The sequence below is a fragment of the Manis javanica genome, chromosome 4, assembly GCF_040802235.1.
Source record: "Manis javanica isolate MJ-LG chromosome 4, MJ_LKY, whole genome shotgun sequence".
Classification (NCBI taxonomy): domain Eukaryota; kingdom Metazoa; phylum Chordata; class Mammalia; order Pholidota; family Manidae; genus Manis; species Manis javanica.
Genome location: NC_133159.1, coordinates 41,660,325 through 41,682,356, shown reverse-complemented (window position 1 = coordinate 41,682,356; position 22,032 = coordinate 41,660,325). Strand labels below are relative to the sequence as shown.

The 22,032-nt window shown below is 34.4% G+C and overlaps 1 protein-coding gene across 4 annotated transcripts in view; it reads right to left on the bottom strand.

Moving 5' to 3' along the window:
- Positions 1-22,032, bottom strand: part of ZFYVE9 (zinc finger FYVE-type containing 9) — a 230,793-nt gene that overhangs the window by 81,917 nt on the left and 126,844 nt on the right. For 3 of the 4 annotated variants that reach the window (XM_037021848.2, XM_073233939.1, XM_037021849.2), the window contains 5 exons: positions 11,520-11,619; positions 8,912-9,088; positions 7,122-7,291; positions 4,027-4,147; positions 1,077-1,199 (listed from right to left, as the gene is read on the bottom strand). In XM_037021848.2, coding sequence (XP_036877743.2) covers positions 1,077-1,199; positions 4,027-4,147; positions 7,122-7,291; positions 8,912-9,088; positions 11,520-11,619 — 691 coding nt within the window. The remainder of the gene's footprint in view (positions 1-1,076; positions 1,200-4,026; positions 4,148-7,121; positions 7,292-8,911; positions 9,089-11,519; positions 11,620-22,032) is intronic. The other variant, XM_037021850.2, reaches the window with a different exon arrangement.

The following is a 22,032-nucleotide window of genomic DNA, read 5'->3' as shown; positions in this document are numbered from 1 at the left end:
TCCAAAACTCTGCCTGTTAACACTCATCCAGGATAAATGTATTCTCTATTTTCCAACACCATCTTGGAATCAAGATTCTAAGTTACTGTCCTCTCTTCCATTTTTATAAACAAGAAGTAACCAAGGATTGGGAAGTTTTTTCTGAATCTTGACTTATGATGCACTGGAGCTTTACTATGTGTTAGTTAACTCACACTTCTCCCAAATAAAGTTTTGTACTATGATTAGGACTTTTAAAACTTAAACCTAGCATGTAAATTGTTTGACCCTCCTGGATAATTTATCTACCTCCAGTTATTCTGGTGGTGAGTAATAACTTTGCATACTCATCTCGTGAAGAACTCCGATCATTTTTGTTTGGCTTTCTTCTAGCAAGAATTCACTTATCTCATTCCCATGACTAAAAGCAAGAGTTTCAGGTAGTCCCACAGTTGTACTCAGATATATAGTTTAACACAAGGGAACTCCCTCAGTACTCAGTTTTCAGTAAGATGTGGCTGCATATGAAAATACTTATGTGTAATGAATTTGAAACATATATTTATTATCTACAAGTCAGTAAAGTACCTCATTTTAGTTTTAAAAAACAAATTTCTCTAAGCCAGGTGGAGAAAGACAAGTACCAAATGATTTCACTCATTTGTGGAGTATAACAACAAAGCAAAAACTGAAGGAACAAAACAGCAGCAGACTCACAGACCTCAAGAAAGGACTAGCGGTTGCTAAAGGGAAAGGGGGTGGGGAGGGTGGGTGGGAAGGGAGGGAGAAGGAGAATAAGGGGTCTTACGATTAGCACACACAATGAGGGGGGCGCATGGGGAAGGCAGTATAGCACAGAAAAGACAAATAGTGACTCTATAGCATCTTTTGTTTGGCTTTCTTCCAGCAAGAATTCACCTATCTCATCCCCATGACTGTAATGGGGTATGTGTTGGGGACTTGATAATATGGGGGAATGTAGTAACCACAATGTTGCTCATGTGAAACCTTCATAAGATTATATATCAATGGTACCTTAATTTAAAAAAAAGACTTATAAAAACAAGACATAAAACAAAAACAAATTTCTCACTCACAATTTACAATTTTAACCATTGACAACAAATTTGCATTTAAAACAAATACAAGTGGGTCAGGGCCACCATCCTCCAAATGCTGCATAACTGATATCTGTGATGGTTTCTCTTCCACAGCATAGTCTGTAAAGGGAGAAAACAAGGTAAGAAATTGGCTAAAGGGACATAGGAAGAAAGAAATCTAATGGAGGAATTGGATAATTATTCACAGGAAAGTGACAGGCATTTGATTTATAGCTAGGGTGACTACAGATTTATACCTGCTGTCACAGGGTCATGTTAACAGTGCCTCTTTCATTCTCAAAAGTGACCTAGTCCAATTTGGATGATAACATGGTTATTCTATGAATAGACTTCTTCACAAAATGATTTGTGCCATAGTCTAAAGACAACCCTTTTATTTAACCAAAATTCTCCAACTATCATAAAAAGAATTTCACATAGAAGTCATAAGACCAGCATTTAAAATAATCCATGATAGACAAGAAAGTGATAATACACTAGTTACCTCTGGGAAGGATGTCATGGGGTTGAGGTAGAAGGAAATCTTTTTTACTTTTTATTCTATATTCCTTTTGTACTTTTGAAATTTTTACTACTAAAAAGTTAAAATTAAATATATACCGGGAAAATAAATTAAAAGTATCATAAGTGACTGGTTGCATGAAACAATTCCTATAAGTATAAATCAAGACCTCAATACACGTATCGCCAAAATCACCAGTAAATCACACACTGGATTCTGAACTTGTGTAGTACTTGAGACTGCAGGGAACTCTTCCCATTTAATCCCTGCAGGCACCATATAAAATGTTCAGCCATCCCATTTTGAATGATGGTAATCCTCTCACTTGTAAGTAAAAATCATGGGTAATAGCCACTATAGAATCTGAAGATATGGAAAAGGAATTGAAAACTTTAAAGCTCCATGTTGTTTGGGTGGTTTTACATAAAATGCATCATTAAGGGACAGCCAGGCAGAACAAAATAACTCCATTTGCCACTGACCAATAGAAACCAAAAAAATATTTTTTGGATGTAATGGGAAATGTGTACCTTATCAATGAAAATATTTACTGGAAAAAGTAGTACTAAGTGACTTCTATTTTTAAAAAGAAAAAACTTTCATGAAGTTATTCCACTGGAATACAAAATTGAAAATTCTGGTGAAGAGTTAGTAAGTAATATGGTTTAAGTAAGTAAACACAGATAACTAGCTGTTTCTTGGTAGGAGAGGTTTTGACAACAGATTTAAAAGGATGTGTCTTTTAGTGAAAATGGAACCCTGCAATTTTATTTATTTTAACAATAGAGTAGGCCAATTTAATTTCTTATTAACCTAAGATTTATTAAAATGAGCAGAATTTGAAATCTAAGTAGTACTTTTACTAACAAAAGAATATGTTTAGGGGGTTCTGGTAAAGAACCAAAGGCATTATACAATCAAAAGAATGTTTAACTTTGTGCAAGTTCTCTGTTCCACTGTCTGGGACATAGCTGAATGACAGTACCATCAGTACATTCAGCCAACTTTGCTAAAAGCCTGCACTGTGGCCCCAGCACCATGCTAGGAACAGAAGACACAAACGTGAATTAAGACTGAAAGAATTTATGGTCTAAGTGAAATAATTAGATATAAAATATCTAAATTACAATGAGAAAAGGGTTAATGTAGTGATAGTCTATAACAATTTCTGTTAGTACTGAGATGAGGATGCAAAACACTACTATGGAGGCAGCCTAAGGGAAGATGCAGAGAGAAGTTTTCTATTCATCTGGATTTTGAAAGGTTGAGGAGTTCTTCAAAGAGTCTAGAGTATAGAACGGTATTTTAGGCAGAGGAAAGGAGGACAAGGAAAATATTAATTACATGCCTACTTTATATCAGACACTTTTCTTGCTATGTACTTTCAGGTATGGAATCTGATTAAATATTTACAATGACTCTTACGTAAGTGTAATTACCTATTGTTTTAAATGACTAGGAAAAAAAGATTCAGAGGATAAATGACTTGTCCACTGGGTCACACAGCTAGAAGAGAACGGTACAGGGATTAAAATTCAGGTTCGTCCAGGGCTGATGTCTATTCTCTTCCCACCATTCCACAGCATAAGAAAAAGCATGTGAGTATGAAATGAATATTCAGAAAATAGTAAATAATTTGTAAAATGCATGTAAAGTACTGATGTATTTTGGCCAAATAAAATGAGAAAAGTTGAGGTAAGGTTAAAAGGAAAATTGTATGCTAAGATAGTTTATGCTGAACTGGAAATCCAATGAATGTTTCTAAGCAAGAGCAATATATCATAATTCCTATGTTTAAAAAGTAACAATGTGGAAGGTAAAATAAAGGAGAAAAAGACTGAAGGTAAGGAGACCAGGTAAAGAGAGGAGAAATTATTGATAAAATATCTCCTGAAAATGTACTGACTGGATGCTAATCTGATTTTATCACCAACAAACACAAACATTCTTCTGACTGGATAGTAATTTTACTTCTTACCAAGACACTTAAAAATATTTTTAACAGTAAAATTTCTATTTAAGTTCAGTGCTTTCCACTTATTATATGTACATTTCTGGATATGTATTATACTTCAAAACAAGAAGTTAAATTAATGTACTGACTGTATCACATGGGGCAACCACAGAACCATAAGCAGCTTCAGAGTATTATGTGTTCTGAAATATAAAGAAACAACTCCCCATGAACTACATTTATATTATATCCTTCCAACAAATGAAATGACATTATAATATAAAAATATAAATATCTACTTTAAAATAATCAGTAACAGGAACAGTTTTTTCATGGTATTGAGTAGTTGCTTTTTTTTTGTTGGAGAAGAGAAGGGTAATTATCACTCAAGTTCCATTTCATTCCCTTAATCAGAAGGCAACATTCTGGCATATATAACTATCCCTACTTAAAATATTAAGTTCATATACCTCCTTTTACACCAGTGGAGATGAGAATGGGAGGAAGGCCATCTTCAGGAATAAGATTCATTGCACTGCCAACAGGACTTCCAACCTGAGTTATACTCCCAGAAAATAGAGATATATCCATCTAGGAAAAGCAAATCAGCAAAGGAGCATTACAGAGAGTTCAAAACTTTGGCAGAATATAGTCAAGAATATAAATGGGAATTTAAGTGAAAATTTGGAATTCATATTTTGAAAGATAGCACAAGATGCTCATTAACTTGTGGTTTCCTAAAGGACTGAGTTTACACTAGGAAAATGTTTCTAATGATACAGTTCTTCCCTTTGGCATTACCAAATCATGCTAATGAGAGAAGAGGATTTATAGCCTGGGTTAAAGCTTCTTTTACTCAGGTTTCTTTGCCATAAAAGAAAAATATTTTTAAAAAGATGCAGTAGCAACAAAAACAAAATTTTACTATTGTCTCAAATATATTTGCTTTTACAATTAACTTTGAGAATAATGGTGAGATAGTTACAATAATATGAATATACTTAATATCACTAGATTGAGCACATAAAAATGGTTAATATAGCAAAGATTAGGTACAAAGTTTTATTACGATAAAAGAGAAAAAATAACTTGGATAAAATATAGAAATTAAAATAGGGTGTTTTCATTTAGTATATAATGAAATCAAACATCAAGTTCATTTTTCTTTGCATTAATATGAAAATCACATCAGCTGCATTTAATAAAACATAATGTTGCAAACACATTTTGGGTGGCATTAAACCCACTAAATTAAGGATTTAATAGGATATGCTCAAAGACCTATTAAAATGATGTTCTCTCTGTATTTTCCATAACTTAAGGAAAAAAAGAAACTTTAGAAGTTCAATGAAAAGCATTTAAAAACCATTTTTTAACATGTATAAGATTTTATAGAAGCTTTATTCATAATAGCCAAAGACTGAAACAATCCATAAGTTCGTTAACAGGAAAATAGATAAATTGTAGTATATCTATCTGAGAAATACTATTCAGCAATAAAAAATTTATTTGCACACAGCATGGATAAATCCTAGAAATAGTAGTTTAAGAAGCTAGACACAAACATTATATACTATACATTCCCATTTATATGAAATTCAAGAATAAACAAAACTAATTCATGATGATACAAGTCAGAATTACAGTTACCTTGGGGAAACGGGGGCAGGTATTGGTGGAAAAAAGCTATGAGGGAATCTTTTAGAGTGACAGAAGTGTTCTGTATCTTCACCTGGGTTATATGCCAGGTATGTGTGTGTACATACATACATATCAAGTTGTTTCCTAAAGATTAATGCTCCTTAAGCTCTTTGCTATATGTGACTTATACCTGAATAAAGATTAAAACTATTTTTTAAAAGTATGCTGTTTTGCCATACTTTTGTCTCTAGTATCTATAATTTAGAACTGTAAGTGTTTAGTACGTTTTCGCTAAAATTTTGCAAAGTTCTTAGTATATCATCATATAAGGAAATTTGGAAAATTAGTATACTATCACTAACTGATTTGAAGGCCTAGTATAAGAAATAAAGTATATATACATGAAAGCTATAAAGGATACTATTGGGACAATTTGGATAATCTGAAATGGACTGTATGTTAAATATTAGAATTATATGTTAAATGTCTTTTTCATATGCTAATTGTACTTATGCAAGAAAATGACTTATTTTTAGGAGACAAAAGTTGAAGTACTAACTTTAGTGATGAAGTGCTACTCAAATGGTTCATCAAAAAAAAATGATGTGTGTGTATATGTTTACATAGAGGCAAAGTAAATGTGGCAAAATATTGGTTAAACAAGTAAAGAATATATGTGTGTTCACTGTACTATTCTTGCAACTTTCCAGTGCATTTGAAATTTTTCCAAATAAACAGTAGGAGGAGAAAAGAAGAAACTATTTTGACAAAGTCATTGCACAGATACAAATAAAAATAAGACAGAGTCTTGGCTGTTATTCTGGAGTCATAGAAAAATCCCAAAAACAATATTTGAAGACAGGTATGACATGGTTGAATGTTCCTTTGCCAAACAGGAAATTTAGCTCTGTATATGTCAGTAAATCTAATCACAATAATATGTAACTTCAATTATAACCAAATCCAAAAATTATGTAAATTTATGAAAAATATTATTAAATATAAATATAAATAAATAGTAACTAACAATTCTAAGAAAGCTTCAAAAGTAAAAACTTTACCCAAACTTTGATCCTTTTATTTAAAAAGAAGAAGAAAACAGGACACAGGACATATACACTTAGATGAAATTAATGGCCCTGTTATAATCTTGACCACTAAATTTGAGAGCAATCAGCAACAGAAAAGGACCACTGTATAAAAGGATCCTATGTGTATACTTTCTCATTTTGGTCCTTAGTGATTCTGTTCTCTCACTGACTCCAAAAAAAGTAGCTGGTATTTGTCCCCTTCTGCAATTAGGCCCCAAGGAAAGAGAATCCCATTAGCCCCCAGACTGCCACCAGTATATCCTATAGAAATGAGGTGGAGGTGACAACACAGTTTGAGCTATTTTCCTTATGTAAATTATGAGTCTTCAAGCCATTAAGTGTGTGGTTTTCAACTTATTTTTAAGTTTTTTGATCCTTCTAAAAAACTTACATGGAAACCCAACAGGTAGAACAGCAAAAAGCAGAGCCGCCTGGGTTGAAAAGAAAGGAAAAGAGGATTCCTCAGCCACCTTCATTTGCCTGGCCTTTCCTCACCATGGCATCTTAAGGGGCCGGGATCAAGGTGCCACAGCATCAAGGTGCCAGGATTCTCTCTAGCACAACCTCTGGCTACAGCGGTAGCCTGAACTCATCTGAGAACAACTTTTATACAAAGCTTTCTCCTGAAAAAACTTCCAAATACAGAGCACACAGAGAAAAACTGATTTTGCTGCATTTACTTTACCCCTAGACACACACACATGCAGTGAACTATATCCAAAACCTATAAGAGTTCACAGAAAGGTTACTCAACTAAGAAAAAGACAAAACAGGGGCAGTACAATGCTGAGCAAAGTAAGTATTCACTTTTAGCTGCTGTTACGTTTTCTTACCTCTGCTGGTAGAGGACTGGTAGCTACTGGCTTGACTGGGTCATGTGACACAGCCAAGGTTCCTGCAGAGGAAGTGCCGTTCATTGTTAATTTGGCTGCATCAGCAACTTCTCCATTAGGCAAGATCCCGTCAGCAAACCAAACTCGCCTCTGCTCTCTGGGCTGAGCCACTTGAGAAGCCGAAAAAATAAAACAAGCATCAATGTGACATTGGTAAGGTTTCTAATATCAAAGAAGAGAAGGTCACCAATTCCAGATGTACAAAGTAATCACTATTTAGCTTCTTTTAATTACAAATACCAGAACTGTAACTGCGTGTAAAAGAGGCTATGAATTAATAAAAAATACACATTTAAATATATTCTTTACTTCTATAACTTATATGTAAAGATTTAAAACATTTGCTTTAAAATATTAAGAATTCTTAAACACACCTATGATTAAGTTACAAACTCTGTCCCATATCACTGACAGAGAAACTAAGGATGATGTTTTAAGTGCCTAGGAAATAATAGCAGAGAAAAAAGTGTCTAGCAATAGACATCCATATCTCCTAAAAGCATGAGGTTTCCACAGGAATTAAGTATCTAGAATAGTGGTGTGGTTATTTTTGAAGAGCAAAAGATGCCCTGAAGATGGTAAAGAATTGGTAATTAATAAAGGAAGAGTTGGCACAGATACATAAGAATGGGGAAGCAAACTGACTAACGTACAACTGAAGAAGAAAAAGACTGATCTGGCAGGGCAAAATGGTTTTAGTAAAATGACAAGGGAAAAGCTGGAAAACTGAGTCTGATGAAATGATCTCTTTAAATCCAGTTTTAGAAATCAATTCAAACAAGCCAGAACAAAGAGAGACTAGGGAAGAACAACAAAAATGACAAATTAAGTAAAGAGAATAAAGATTTTAAGAAAGCAAGCCTGAACTCATAAAAATACAAGGAGTATGACTAAGGGACAATCTGAAAAGAGGAGAAAATGGGGAAGAGTATGATAATGTTAATAGAAGTCTTTGATCTTCAAAAGGAGAGGAAGGATGTTTAACAAGGGGAAGGGAATATTACTAGACAAAAAGACATAAAATTAATGAAAGAAGACTTATTTTAATTATCACAGGATACGTCTGGACAAGATCATTTTAAGGAAATATTTAGTTGCTGTTTTTACTACTGATAACCCTCTGAACTTACAAAATTCCTTTCATCTGACAATATCATACTCACAAAGATAAAATGAAGTTGAGCCTGTAATGTTCTACCTATCATATGATATAATCAAAATTAAATTTCTGGATTTCATGAAGGGCTGTGTACCTAACACAGTATTTTAATATTTGCATATGTATAGATGAATATTGAAGAGAGAAAATGGCAATGTATATTCCAAAAAACAACACTAGAATGAGCTGGTCAGAAGAAAGAACTCTCATTTTCATCACTTACTAAATTTCTTCAAAGAACATTAAGGTAGGCAGGAGGCTAGGATTTTACAGGCTGACTTCAAATTCTGCATCTCTTTTCAAATATAAGCAATGTGATTACTCCATTCTTAAGTTGGAGAGGGTACTGGCATATTTATAGAGGTGCCTTCAAAATAGCAGGCAACACAATATTCTTCTTTACTTGCCCAGAAATAGTCTCGAGACATTTCTCACCTTGTTCTTCCACTTAATAGCTATCCAAAGGGACTTATTTGCAATGTTTTAGAAACATGTGCTGTAAAATCACATCAGCACCTTTTCAGAGGAACTTGATGAAGAAAAAGAGAGAGAATAGCACATGATCCCCTACCTTCTGCTCCAGGGTGCTTTAAAACTCCCACAGGTACCATCACAGTGGGAGGTGGAGAGCTCAGGGCTCCTGAGGCCTGAGCTTGCTGCAAGGGAGGGATAGTAGAACAGTATTCAGCAGGATTGTTAGGGTTAGGGCTCTGGCTTGAGGCACTCATCATGTTCTCCCAGGCTTGAGCTAAAGCAAATACAGACACAATAAATGTGAATGGATTGCAAAATATGGACATCAAGACCTCCACAATATTGGGTAAATAATGTAGCTCCTCCTCATTAACATTTATAGTATGTCTCTCTTCCAGCTCATGAAGATATTAAGGAGATAGGTGATTTTATTCAATAAAAGAGACCATTTAGTTAAGTAAACTATTTGGAAGCAACAAATAAGAAGTATGTGATACTTCTGGTACAGACTGATAATAAATTGGTCTGAGATTAATGACTAGGTCCCTGGCTTTTTTAAAGGAGACCATAACACTCCCTTAAGAGGGAATGAAACAACATCAAACTTATTAAGGATTTGTAACTGTGACAGCATTGAGACATTTTTGTGGGTGAGGGACAGGCTAATATTTAGTGCATTTTATTAAGTCCTATCAAAACTAAAAATCAGGGACTAAACTAGAATAACTCCATTATGTGATATTTTTTATTACATTTCTAGACTTTTAGGATCTTCTTAGTTGAGGCAAAATCTCTTTAGAAAAATTGTGAAGCCTAAAGCTCAGGAGAACGTATCTCAACATTTCTGGAATTCTGCTTTTGTGCAATCATCACCCTGTATAAAAGTATCCAGCAAAAACAGCCATTTCACATCTTTGGTGTGTCTCAAAAGCACAGAACCCATTTGAACATGAAAATGTGCCAATATCATATAAGTGCCATCATCCAATATGACCACAAATGTGTAAGGTTCTGTTTACTCTGTAATTTAACTAAATACTGATATATCAACTATTATCTTTAAAATAAAAAGGATGAAAGATGCTACAGAAAAGAAAGATATCAGATTTTATCTTCTAGGTTCAGGTAATATCACATGTCCAGAAATGGAAACCACCCAATTTTTTGAGCATCTTTTTAAAAATCTCATTTAACATTAAAGAATGATCTGTAAGAATATTTATTGCCTCCAAACTTCAGGACAAGGCTAGAAACAACAGCTATGTTCTTTTGAAAGCACTGGCAGGAAGAAGGGAGGAAGAGAATAGGAGAAAAGGAAAGAGGAATAGGAAACACTGAAAAGCATCAAATTAAATATTCAGTAAAAGACCAGGCTAAGCCATGCGAGAGGAAAGATGCTGGAAAAACCAGGAAAAGAGATTATTTTAGGATTCCCTGTTAAGGGCATCCTTGGCTTAATAAAAAGTATGTATCCCATTTGAATCCTCTGCCATTTCCTTCATCTTTAGCTATGTCAAGTTTAAAAAAATAAAGCTATCAAGTTGGAAGACCTCATCAGATAAAAGAGGTATTGGGTACTGTAATTAAGCAACATGCTTTTATCTGTGGATATACATCTGAAAATGAAAGCAGGAATAAAAAACATCAATTGAGCAACTGAGTTAAATAACCACCATCTAAAAAATGATCCTAAGAGTAGAGAGAATGAATTCATATTTGATCAAAATTGTAAGAATTCAGAAATGGGAGGAAATTGGGTGGATCATAAGAGATGAGAACAGATCAGATTAACTGACATGCAATAGGTTTATAAGCCAGCAACAGGAAAACATCACTATAAGCAATGCAGACAGACAGAGCAGGAGGAGCCTTGGGCAAGTAAATTCCCAGCCTCCAGGAGGCATGCTATCCTGGCACAGGCAGCAGTTCAACATTTTGTGTCTATTAGTAATTGTTCTGGCAACTGTACAAAGATGCACTTGAAGAGAAAATACTACAGCCTGATCAATTTTATTGTATCTCTTACAAGAATACTCTGGGTTTTTTTGGTTTTTTTTCCTGAAATGTCCTTGGATTCATTCCCAATCCCACATAAGTGAACACTGGATAAGCTATATTTACCTTCTCCTAGCCATATTCTTTTACCATATAACTAAATTCAAAACCATTATCCTCATAGCAAATCTAGATAATATTCAGGAGATAACTGGTAGAAAAATGCAATTACTGTTTGATCCTAAATGCTAAAATATTTACTTTTAACAAAATGAATGAAAATAGATGTTAAGAAGAATATATTCTAAGTTAATAAAGTATTCCCTAGAAAGAGCTTCCCTTGAAAGGAAAACCTTAGCCCCATTTTAATATTTCATCATCTACATGGTCAATATTCCCTACCCTCTTCACACTCCAGTCATTTCCCAGGAACATTAACAGCCCATAGTGCCAGATTTCCACAAGAACTTCCATTCTTCCTGCAAAACTTACCTGACTTTAGCATTCATTCATTAAATTAGGCACAGGAAATCTGAAATGCTAAGACTTTTTCAAACCATGGAAATTGAGCTTAACATTTTTAGTGAAAGTTATGACATTTGAGAAAGTAAGCAACCCATAGAGAAAGGCAGGAAAAAATAGTAAGTCTTTTCATAGGAATTATCTTGTTCTGTCTCAATAACTGTGAATCAACTTGTTTTAATACTTACCATTCATTAACACTGAATGGCAGATTACACATACTCTAGCTTCTTTTCTATCCATGTATAACAGTTTACATTTCAGGCTACAGCAGGAAGCACAGAAAACCTGCAGGAAAAAGAACAAACTAAATTTACTTAGGATCACAGTACAAAGGGTGTAAACCAATACTGACCAACACTAACAGGGAACCTTATTACCACAACACTAAACACTTCAAAGGAAAATGCAGTTGAGGAAGCTAGGCACAAGCAAACCCAATTCAAAAGCATGAGTGAGATTACACATCTGTCAGCAATAAGGAAAGTGAAAGCGCTGGCTGAAAATAAAAATCTCAGCCAAGATCAAACAGCAAACACATAGCAGGGGGAAAAAAATCTGAGCTGCCCTTTGGCAAAATTCCTATACACAAAATCATATAACACTGGCATTTAAATACAGTAACATCTGCTATTTCTGTTTGGAAAGGCAATACAGCAGGGTGAAATAAACAAAAACTGGAATTCTGGGTTTTAACTTCTGTTTTGTACTATGATTATTCGTGGAATAATAATACCAGCTGTTTTCACTGGTTTGCTAGGAAAGCTAGGAAAGCTCAAAATATACCACTCAGCCATAAATATTGGCAAGGCCCAGCTACAGGAAATCAGAACAGGTAACCAAAAGTTGGCCATGCCAATTTCTAACACAGTATTTCCACCTTCCAGTGTTGATTCTTGATAATCTTACTTTCTTCTTCCCACAACACCAGGCAATAAGAATCTCCTTAGCAACCTATTAAGATTTATTTTCTCGAGAACTCATTAGTCACTTATCACAGAAAGGTTCATACAGGCAGAAAACAGTTCCCAGTAGGGTAAATTTTACTGGTCCAGTTTTTATGGTCAAGAAGTATCCTATGTCTTATCAAGATGAACCAAGAGATAAGGTTATATTAAAGACAAAGTGAGAGAAATCATCTTCTCTCCTGCCAGGCATGACTAATATATCTAGCTACTATGATTGCCAATTAAGCTTTCACAGGCTTTACATTCTCAAAGTTAACTCTGTGGCATAGGGAGAACAGGGGATATATTATCTCTATTTTCTATCATAAGAAACTGAATTTGGATGGTTAAATGACATGCTCAAGTTCACAGAAAACTGTATGAAAACTAGACACTTTACATATGTTACCTCATTTAACCCAAACAATTCTATGAAGGCACTCATTTATAATTAACAGAGTAAAATAAACAAATGTCAAGTAAAATTGGTTAGTCCTACAGCTAGTAAGTTACACAAATCTCCAAAGGCTCTGTCATTAACCACAGTATATAATACTGCCTCATACTGACATATTTCAGTTTAATTTGAGACTTGACTTTTTCTTCTCCCTCACTGTGACCACATCAAGGCAGTCACTAAGTCCTGTTGATTCTCCCACAATACCATCTCTTCCTGTCCCACACTTATGCTGGGCCTTTATTCAGGCCTCTGTTATCTAAGGCCTAGAAGACCATCATAACCAATTATTTGTCCTCCTAATCTCCAGATATATCTTTCTCACTTGTCTTTCACACAAATACTAAAAAACAGAGCTTCCTAAAATGTAATCTAATCAGTTTAGTCTTCTTAAAATCCATCAATAATCTTTCTTCTAATCAAGAGGTAAAATCAAGAAGCCACTCATTTATTCTACAAATATTTGAGCCACAACTATGTTTAGGATACCATACAGGATACACAGTGAACAAAAGAGAGATGATCCTTCATGGAATCTGGCCATACTACATTTGACTATATCAAATTATTATATTTCTGCACAACAAAGAATTGCTGTACAATTTCAGCAAATGAAATTGTAACCTACCATATGGGGGAAAATATTTGTGAGTGATATATCCACTAAGGGGTTAATATCCAAAATATATGAAGAACTTTTACAATTCAACATAAAAAACCCAAATAATCCAATTAAAAAATGGGATGAGGACCTATATAGACATTTTTCCAAAGAAGGTATCCAGATAGCCAAGACACATGAAAAGATGTTCAACATCACCAGTCATCAGGGAAATACAAACCAAAACCACAATGAGATCACCTCACACCAGTCAGAATGGCCAACATCAACAAGACAAGAGATAATAAATGTTGGCGAGGATGCGGAGAAAAGGGAATCTTCATACACTGCTAGTGGGAATGTAAATTGGTGCAGCCACTATGAAAAGCAGTGTGGAGGTTTCTCAAACAACTAAAACCAGAAATACAATATGACCTAACAACTCCACTTCTGGGAATTTACCTAAAGAAAACAAATTCAAAGATACATACACTCTTATGTTTATCACAGCATTATTTAGAATAGCCAAAGTATGGAAGAAGCCTAAATATCCATCACAGATGCATGGACAAAAGATATATGTACACTATATAAATATACACACCCACAACCACATATATACTGCTGTATGCATATCTACAATGGAATATTACTCAGCCATAAAAAAAGAATGAAATCCTGGCATTTGCAACAACATGGATGGACCAAGAGGGTATTATGCTAAGTGAAATGAGTCAGAGAAAAATATCTACCAGACCTGAATTAAAAAACTAACACACAAGGTACCTTTTTAAAAAGCAAGCTGGGGGCAGAATAATGGAGTTAAATGGCAAGACCCAACTGTATCCATACTTCCCAATATTCAGTGGGTCTGACTATAGTTTGAAGGAGATCCTTTACATTTCCAGTGGGATTAGAAAAAGGACAGAAGTTAGATAAGTGGATGATTTGCCAAGAGATTACCTAGAATGGCCAGGAAATCACAGACAGGCAAAGAGATCCATTCTTGTGGGATTACCCATGCCAGAGAACTACCTGGAGTCAAATATAACATACACCACAAAACCACCACTGGACATTGTCTAAGACCAACACAATGTACCACAATGTAAAATAGAAGAGACCTGGAAATGCTGGCCCTCATTCTCAAAAAGACAGAGACTATAATGTAATAAGTTCCTCAGGCCATTAGAATTAGGACCATGGAAAAGATGGGCAGTATCTAAGAGATTTGAACCAACTGAGAATAGCTGAATAATCCTGGATTGTAAGTTAATGGATAATACTGAATTTGCCTGAGAAGACCAAGATGAAGTCGTCTGCCATGAGCCAGGTTACTCAGTATTTCTCAACAGCACTCTTGGCATTTAGGGTGGGCCGGTTCTTCACTGGGCAGCAGTATCCTGTTTAACATAGGATGTTTTAAGATTTACTCTCTCAGCAACTTTTAAATAAGCAATACATTAACTATAGTCGCCATGCGGTACATTACATCCCCATGGCTTGTTTATTTTATAGCTGAAGTCTGTACTTTTGACTCCCTTCACCCACTTCTCTTTACACCCCTGCCTCTGGCAATTACCAATCTGTTCTCTGTATCTATGAGCTTGGCCTTTTTTTGGTTTTGTTTTTCTTAAATTCCAAGCATGAGTGGGATCATGAGGTATTTGACCATTTGAGTGTTTTACATGTAACTTCCTTTAATGTGGCACTTCTGGGTTCTAATCACAACCTTATTATTCCTCAGCCAAATGACTCAGTGGGAATAATTTAAACTCTCTGAGCCTCAGTTTTTCCAAATACATAAAGTAGAAATGTTAATATTCTCCTTGGAAAGCTTTTTATGAAGATTAAATGAGATATTACATGTAAAATGCAGCACATAACAGGTACTGACTGTATGATAGTGCTCTTATTTCCCTTTCCTTTTATTTTTAAAATTTCCCACTCATGGCTTTCCACATAGCAAATCTTACTGCCAACTTTATGAAAAAGATTTTTAGTTAAGTACCATTTGTACCTATTTATACCCCTTACAGTGTGAATAACATGTACTCCTTTGCAATTCTTGAAAATTCAAATCATCAAATGCTCACTTATTTCTTTCCAAATCAGAAAGTGGAAAAAGTGATGTCCCAGGTCTTGAAAAAGCACTGCAATTATGACAAAAATAACTGCCTTGTAAGACAAAAAAATTGGAAATAGCTGGAGCAATATCCAGCTATTCAGGAAGATCACTAACAGTAACAATTTGTAGTTCTTAAGTGCAGCAGAGTACTTTATCCTTGTTTTTTATTAGCAAATACCAAAATCAGTGTAATAAATACTAAAGCTGTTCAATCAGACTCCACCCTCCTGCTGTCTAAACACATGTTCCAGCTTTACTGTTATTAACTGAAAACAATAATAATTGTCAGAATCATTTTAAGAGTATATTATTATAGAAAAGGCTACAAAGGATCTCTAATTTAACCTTTCTAATTTAATCTTTCTACTTTATTTCTAAGAGAGGCTATCACAGAAAGATACAACTAAAATTACAAGAAAACATTTAACATAAAACCGTAAACTTGTTTGAAGTTATCAGACTCATTTCCTCAAATATACAGTGAATTAATTTTTTATATATCCTGTTAATACCTTGTAAATGACACACTTGTTTGTTGTGTAAGTTCTATGTATGGGTTAAACAGTGCTATTCTGTAAAAGACAAGCAATCAAAACATATCCTTCTTTTTGTAACTGTATTCTGGTCAGTCTTCATTTTTAAAACTCTGTATTACAGAAATTTTCAATCATAAAAGTAGACATAATAGCATAACGAACATGCCAGTGCTCATGGCCCAGGTTAAACAATTATCAAGGCCAACCCTTGCTCACTTCTCCCCCAGTTAATCAGATGACATTCTATCTGTAAATATTTCAGTATGTATTTTTGAAACATAGGTACCATTTTAACAAAATAATCATAGCTTATATCACATCTTTAAAAATTAACCATTTCTTAATATCAAATATCCAAGCAGTGTTAATATTTTAAACATATTTTTAATGACTTTTTATTTAAAGCAGTTTTGGGTTCACAGTAAAATTCAGTAGAAGGTACAGCACTTTTCCATATACCCCTATCCCTACACATGCCTAGCTTTCACCATTATCAACATCTTCCATCAGAGTGGCACATTTGTTAACAATCAATGAACCTACATCATTACCAAAGTCCATAGCTTTTCACTCTTGTGGTGTACGTTCTATGAGTTTGGACAAATGTATAATGACATGTATGAATGATTATAGTATCATACAAAGTAGTTTCACTGCCCTAAAAATCCTCTGTGCTGTTTATTCATCTCTCTCTCTCCACTAACACCCTTTAATCCCTGATCTTTTTTACTGTCTCCATAGGTTTGCCTTTTCCAGAATGTCATTTAGTTGGAATCATACAGTATACAGCTTTTTTAGAGTGGCTTGCTTCACTTGGTAACATGCATTTAAGATTCCTCTGTATCTTTTCATGGCTTGATATCTCCTTTCTTTTTATTGCTGAGTAATACTCTATTGCCTGGATGTACTACTACAGTGTATTTATCCATCACCTACCGAAAGGTATCTTGGTTGCTTCTAAATTTTGACAATTATGAATAAAGCTGCTACAAATATCATGCTAGGTTTTTGGGTGGGCATAAATTTTCAACTTATTTGTAAATATCTAGGAGCATGACTGCTGGGTCATATGGTAAGCCTATGTTTCTCTTTGTAAGAAACTGCCAAACTGTCTTCCAAAATGGCTGTATCATTTTGCATTCCCATCAGCAGTAAATGAGAGTTTCTGTTGCCCCACATTTTCACTAGTATTTGGTGTTATCAATGTTCTGGACTTTGGACATTCTAATAGGTGTATACTGTTCTCATTGTTATCTTAATGTAATTTCTCTTACGACACATGATGTGGGCATCTATTCATAGCTTATTTGCCATCTGGAAATCTTTCATGATGCGTCTGTTTGGTCTTTGGCCCTTTTTAAATTGGGTTTTCTTATTATTGAGTTTTAAGAATTCTTTGCATATTTTGGATAACAGTTTTTATTGGAAATGTCTTTTGAAAATATTTCCTCCCAGCCTGTGGCTTGTATTTTCATTCTCCTAACAAGGTACAGAGCAGAAATTTTTAATGTTAATGATCTCGCTTATCCATTCTTTCCTTCATGGATTGGGCTTTTGTTATCTAAAGTCATCACCAAACCAAGATCATCCAGATTTTCTTGTTGTCTTCTAGAAGTCTTATATTTTTCATTTTACACTGAGGTCTGATCTATTTTGTGTTTGCATAGGATGTAAGGTCTGTGTCTAGTTTCAATTTGTTGCATGAGGATGTCCAGTTTTTCCAGCACCATTTGCTGAAAAAATTATCTTTTGTCCATTTTACTCCTGTGTTCCTTTGTCAAAGATAAGTTACCTATGTTTACATGGGTCTATTTCTGGCCTCTATCTTCTGTTCCATTGCTCTATTTGTCTTTTGATTTGTCAATACCAAAGTCTCTTGATCACTACAGTTTTATAGTAAGTTTTAAAGTCTGGTATTGTTAGTTCTCCAACTTTGCTCTTCTTCAATATTGTGTTGACTATTCTGGGTCTTTTGACTCTTTAAAAACTTTAGAAACAGTTTGTGGATATATCAAAATAACCTGCTGGCATTTTGATTGGGATGGCACTGAATCTATAGATCAACTTAGAGAGTCTGACATCTTGACATTTTGACAATTGAGTCTTCCAATCCATAAACATGGAATATCCCTCCATTTATTTGGTTATTTGTTTCATGTTTTGTAGTTTTTCTTACATTGATCTTATACATACATATTTTGTTAGACTTATACCTAAGTATTTCATTTTAGGGGTGCTAATATAAATAGCATTGTTTTTTATTTCAAATTCCACTTGTTCAAGTAGTGACTCTGTGGCATCTTACTACGCTGATGGACAGTGACTGCGGTGTGGTGTGGGGGGGAGGACTCAATAATATGGGTGAATGTAGTAACCACAATGTTGCTCATGTGAAACCTTCATAAGATTGTATATCAATGATACCTTAATTAAAAAAAGGTAATTTAAGTAAAAAAATACTTTCTACTTGTTCATTGTTGGTATATAGGAAAGCAACTGACTTTTGGACATTAAATTTGTCTCCTGCAACCTTAATATAATCACTAATTGGTTCCAGCAATTTTCTGTCAAATTTCTCAGATTTTCTATATAGGCAATTATGTTATCTATGAGCAGAGACAGGTTTTTTTTCCCTCCCAATACATATACCTTTTATTTCTTTTTCCTGTCTTACTGCCCTAGCTAGGATTTATAGTGTGAATGTTGAAAAGCAGTGGTAAGAGACTTGCCTTGATCCTGATCTTAGTGGGAAAGCTTCAAGTTTCTCACCACTAAGAATGATGTCAGCTGTAGGTTTTTTGTAGAGCTTTTTGTTAAGTTGAGGAAGTTCCCCTTTTTTCCTAATTTACCGAGAGTTTTTGTCATGAATGCATCTCAGATTTTGTCAAATGCTTTCCCTGCATCTATTGATGTGATCACGAGATTCTTCTTTAGCTGCTGATGTGATGGATCACCTTAATTGATTTCCTAATGTTGAACCAGCCTTGTGTAACTAGGATAAATCCCATTTGGTTATGGTATGTAATTGTTTTTACACATTGTTGAATTCAACTTGCTAATATTTGGTTGAGGATTTTTGCATCTAAGTTCATGCAAGACAGTGGTTTGTAGTTTTCTTTTCTTGTAATGTTTTGTTTGGCTTTGGTACTGGCCTGATAGAATAAGTTAGGAAGTATTCCCCCCTCTGGTTCTATCTTCAGAAAGAGATTGTAGAGAACTGGTACAATTCCTTCCTTAAATGTTTGGTAGAATTCAGTAGTGAACCCATCTGGGTTTGCTGCTTTCTGATTTAAAAGGTTATTATTGTTTCAATTCCTTTAATAGCAATAGGTCCATTTACATTGTCTATTTCTTCCTGTGAGTTTTGGCAAATTGTATCTTTGAAGGGATTGGTCCATTTCTTCTAAGTTACCAAGTCTGTGAACACAGATTTGTTCATAGTATTCCTTTTAATGGAATGTGCAGTGAGGTTCCTTTTTTTATTTCTGATAATAGTAAGTTGAATCCTCTCTTTTTCTCTTTTTTCTTAGCCTGGCTAGAGGCTTATCAACTTTTATTGATCTTTTTCAAAGAAACAGCTTTTGGTTTCATTCACTTTTCTCTACTGATTTCCTAATTTTAACTTCAATGATTTTTGCCCTAAGTAATTTTTTTTCTGCTACTTACTTTGGATTTAATTTGCTCTTCTTTTTCTAGTTTCCTAATGTGGAAGCACAGATGGTTGACCTTAGGACTTCCTTCTTTTCTAATCCATGCATTCAGTCATGTATTAATCTTGTATTTTTAACATACTATTTTTATTGTTTTTATGAATATACTTAAATTTTTTTTCTTATTTAGCCTTTTAAAGTTATGCTTGAATCCATGAACATGGGATATTTATTTATATCTTTAATTTTTTCAACAATCTCGTTATAAGCCAACAGACTTTCTTAATGTGTTTGTAATTCAGGTTCTTATGAAGGTTATTCTGCATTCACTCCAAAATTCTCAAGTCTTAAAACCAACTGTAACACAAATAATTCAAAGTAAACTGCAAATAATTCAGCATATAACTTTAAAGTAAAAAATTGCCATCTAATAAAATAGATACCAGATATTTTTCACCTTTCTTTTTAAAGTAAAGATAAAATTTGCTTTGAAGACATGGTATAAATGCAGACATTCCTATCAGGAATGCTAGGAAAACAACATAAAAATCACCGTAAAACCTACTGAGTTGTTCTATTTTTACCCTCTCAATTATATTTATGGGAAAAGTACATGAGGTATACAGCCAAGAAAACCTTGATTCTTAGTTCCACCTTCTCAGTTTCTTCAACTGTAAAACAGGGGTAATATCACCTTTTGCATAGGAAGGCTAGGAAGATCAAATTAAATAAAAAACAAATTACAGAGTATTTACTAAACAAATGACAGTTCTGTTTCCCTCTCAGCTGACTGCCTAGGAACTTTGTGGTCATAGTCCAGGTGTTGCTAGAGAAGTGACCCTTTCCAAGGATCTCATTTTTTTTACTCCCTTATTCTCTGTTTTCCTGACACCACTGTATATTGCTTTGGAGTATGGTTCTTTAGTAGCCAAAGATCCTGATTTTGAATCCCAACTGTACTTATTGGTTGTGTGATTTTGAACAAGTTACTTAATCTTTCTAGGCCTATTTTATCACTTATGTGGATTATAACATTAGCTACCTTAAAGGGTGTTACATATATTAAATAAGCAGCACTTAGAAAAGTATCTGGCACATAGTAAACATTCAATAAATATCAGCTATCTCATTCACACCACCACCACTACCATTACCATCATCAGCTATCTGCTTCCCGCTAAGTAGCATTTGCAGCTTTGTAATTGTTTTGTTATTTATTTCATATATTTAAGTTTTGTCATCTATAGAAATATGAGCCATGTATTTTAATAGGGAACCCATTCTTTTTTTTTTTTTTATCTTTTTGGTTAAAAACAGAACATTAAGCAATAAGTAAATGCTCACTGACTCAATCAATGAATGGACAAATAAATGGAAATGGATGGACAGATTGCAGCATAGATCAGCCCTAGAGAACTTTTCTTGCTTCTCCAATCCAAATTGCTTATGTTGCAAAGATAATATAACAAGCTCACAATGTCTCCAAAGACAAAAGCTGACTCTGTCCCATGGAGTCAGGTCTGGACTAGTATAAACTGAAAGTTTGATACCAAGTCTCACAGGGCTCCCAAAATTTCATTTCTCTGTTATGCTTTACTTTCCCACTCCAAGGTAACTATCCCTCTGTTCTCAAATCTTCATTGCCTATCCCTATTTCACTTTCTCAATGTTTATATTTTCTATATGAAGTATAAGCCAAGCAGATGTAAGTTGCTTCATGCTCTTACCACTAAATCCGTAAACCTACCTTTATCTGTCCTCACCTTCTCTTCCTTCCCCCTGCTGAAGACCAAACCTTCAACATGTGTATATAGATCCCATCCCTTTGGCCTTCCCAAGGATTTTTCTCTTCCTTTAACCAATCCCCCCTTACTCCTAAAACATCTTGCTTAGAAGATCATTTATTATATAAATACAACAGTATCTCCTACCCTAAAAATAAATGTATCCATAACAACCATCTTTATCTAATAATTGTTCCAGTTTTTCGTGTTCTCCCTCACAGCAAAAAATTATGAAAAAGCCATCTCTACCTCTTAACTTCTTATTCTACTTCCAACATTTTCAACCTATTCTGGCTTCTGTATTCACAGCTCTATCAATTCTGCTTTTATCAATGACCCTGAAGCAGCCAAGTTCAATGGTCCCTTTCCTGTCCACATCTTACTGAGCCCCCACCAACACTTTACATAGGTGATAACTCATCTCCTTTACAAACTACATTCTTCTTTTGCTTCCAAGACACATTTTCTGGGTTTTCTGACTACGTCTCTGTCCACTCTTTCTCAGTCACCTGTACTAGGTCCTTCTTCATTTGATCTCAGTGGTTCAGCCCTGGAACCCCCTTCCCTCTGTATACTCTTCCCTCTGTACACCATTCCC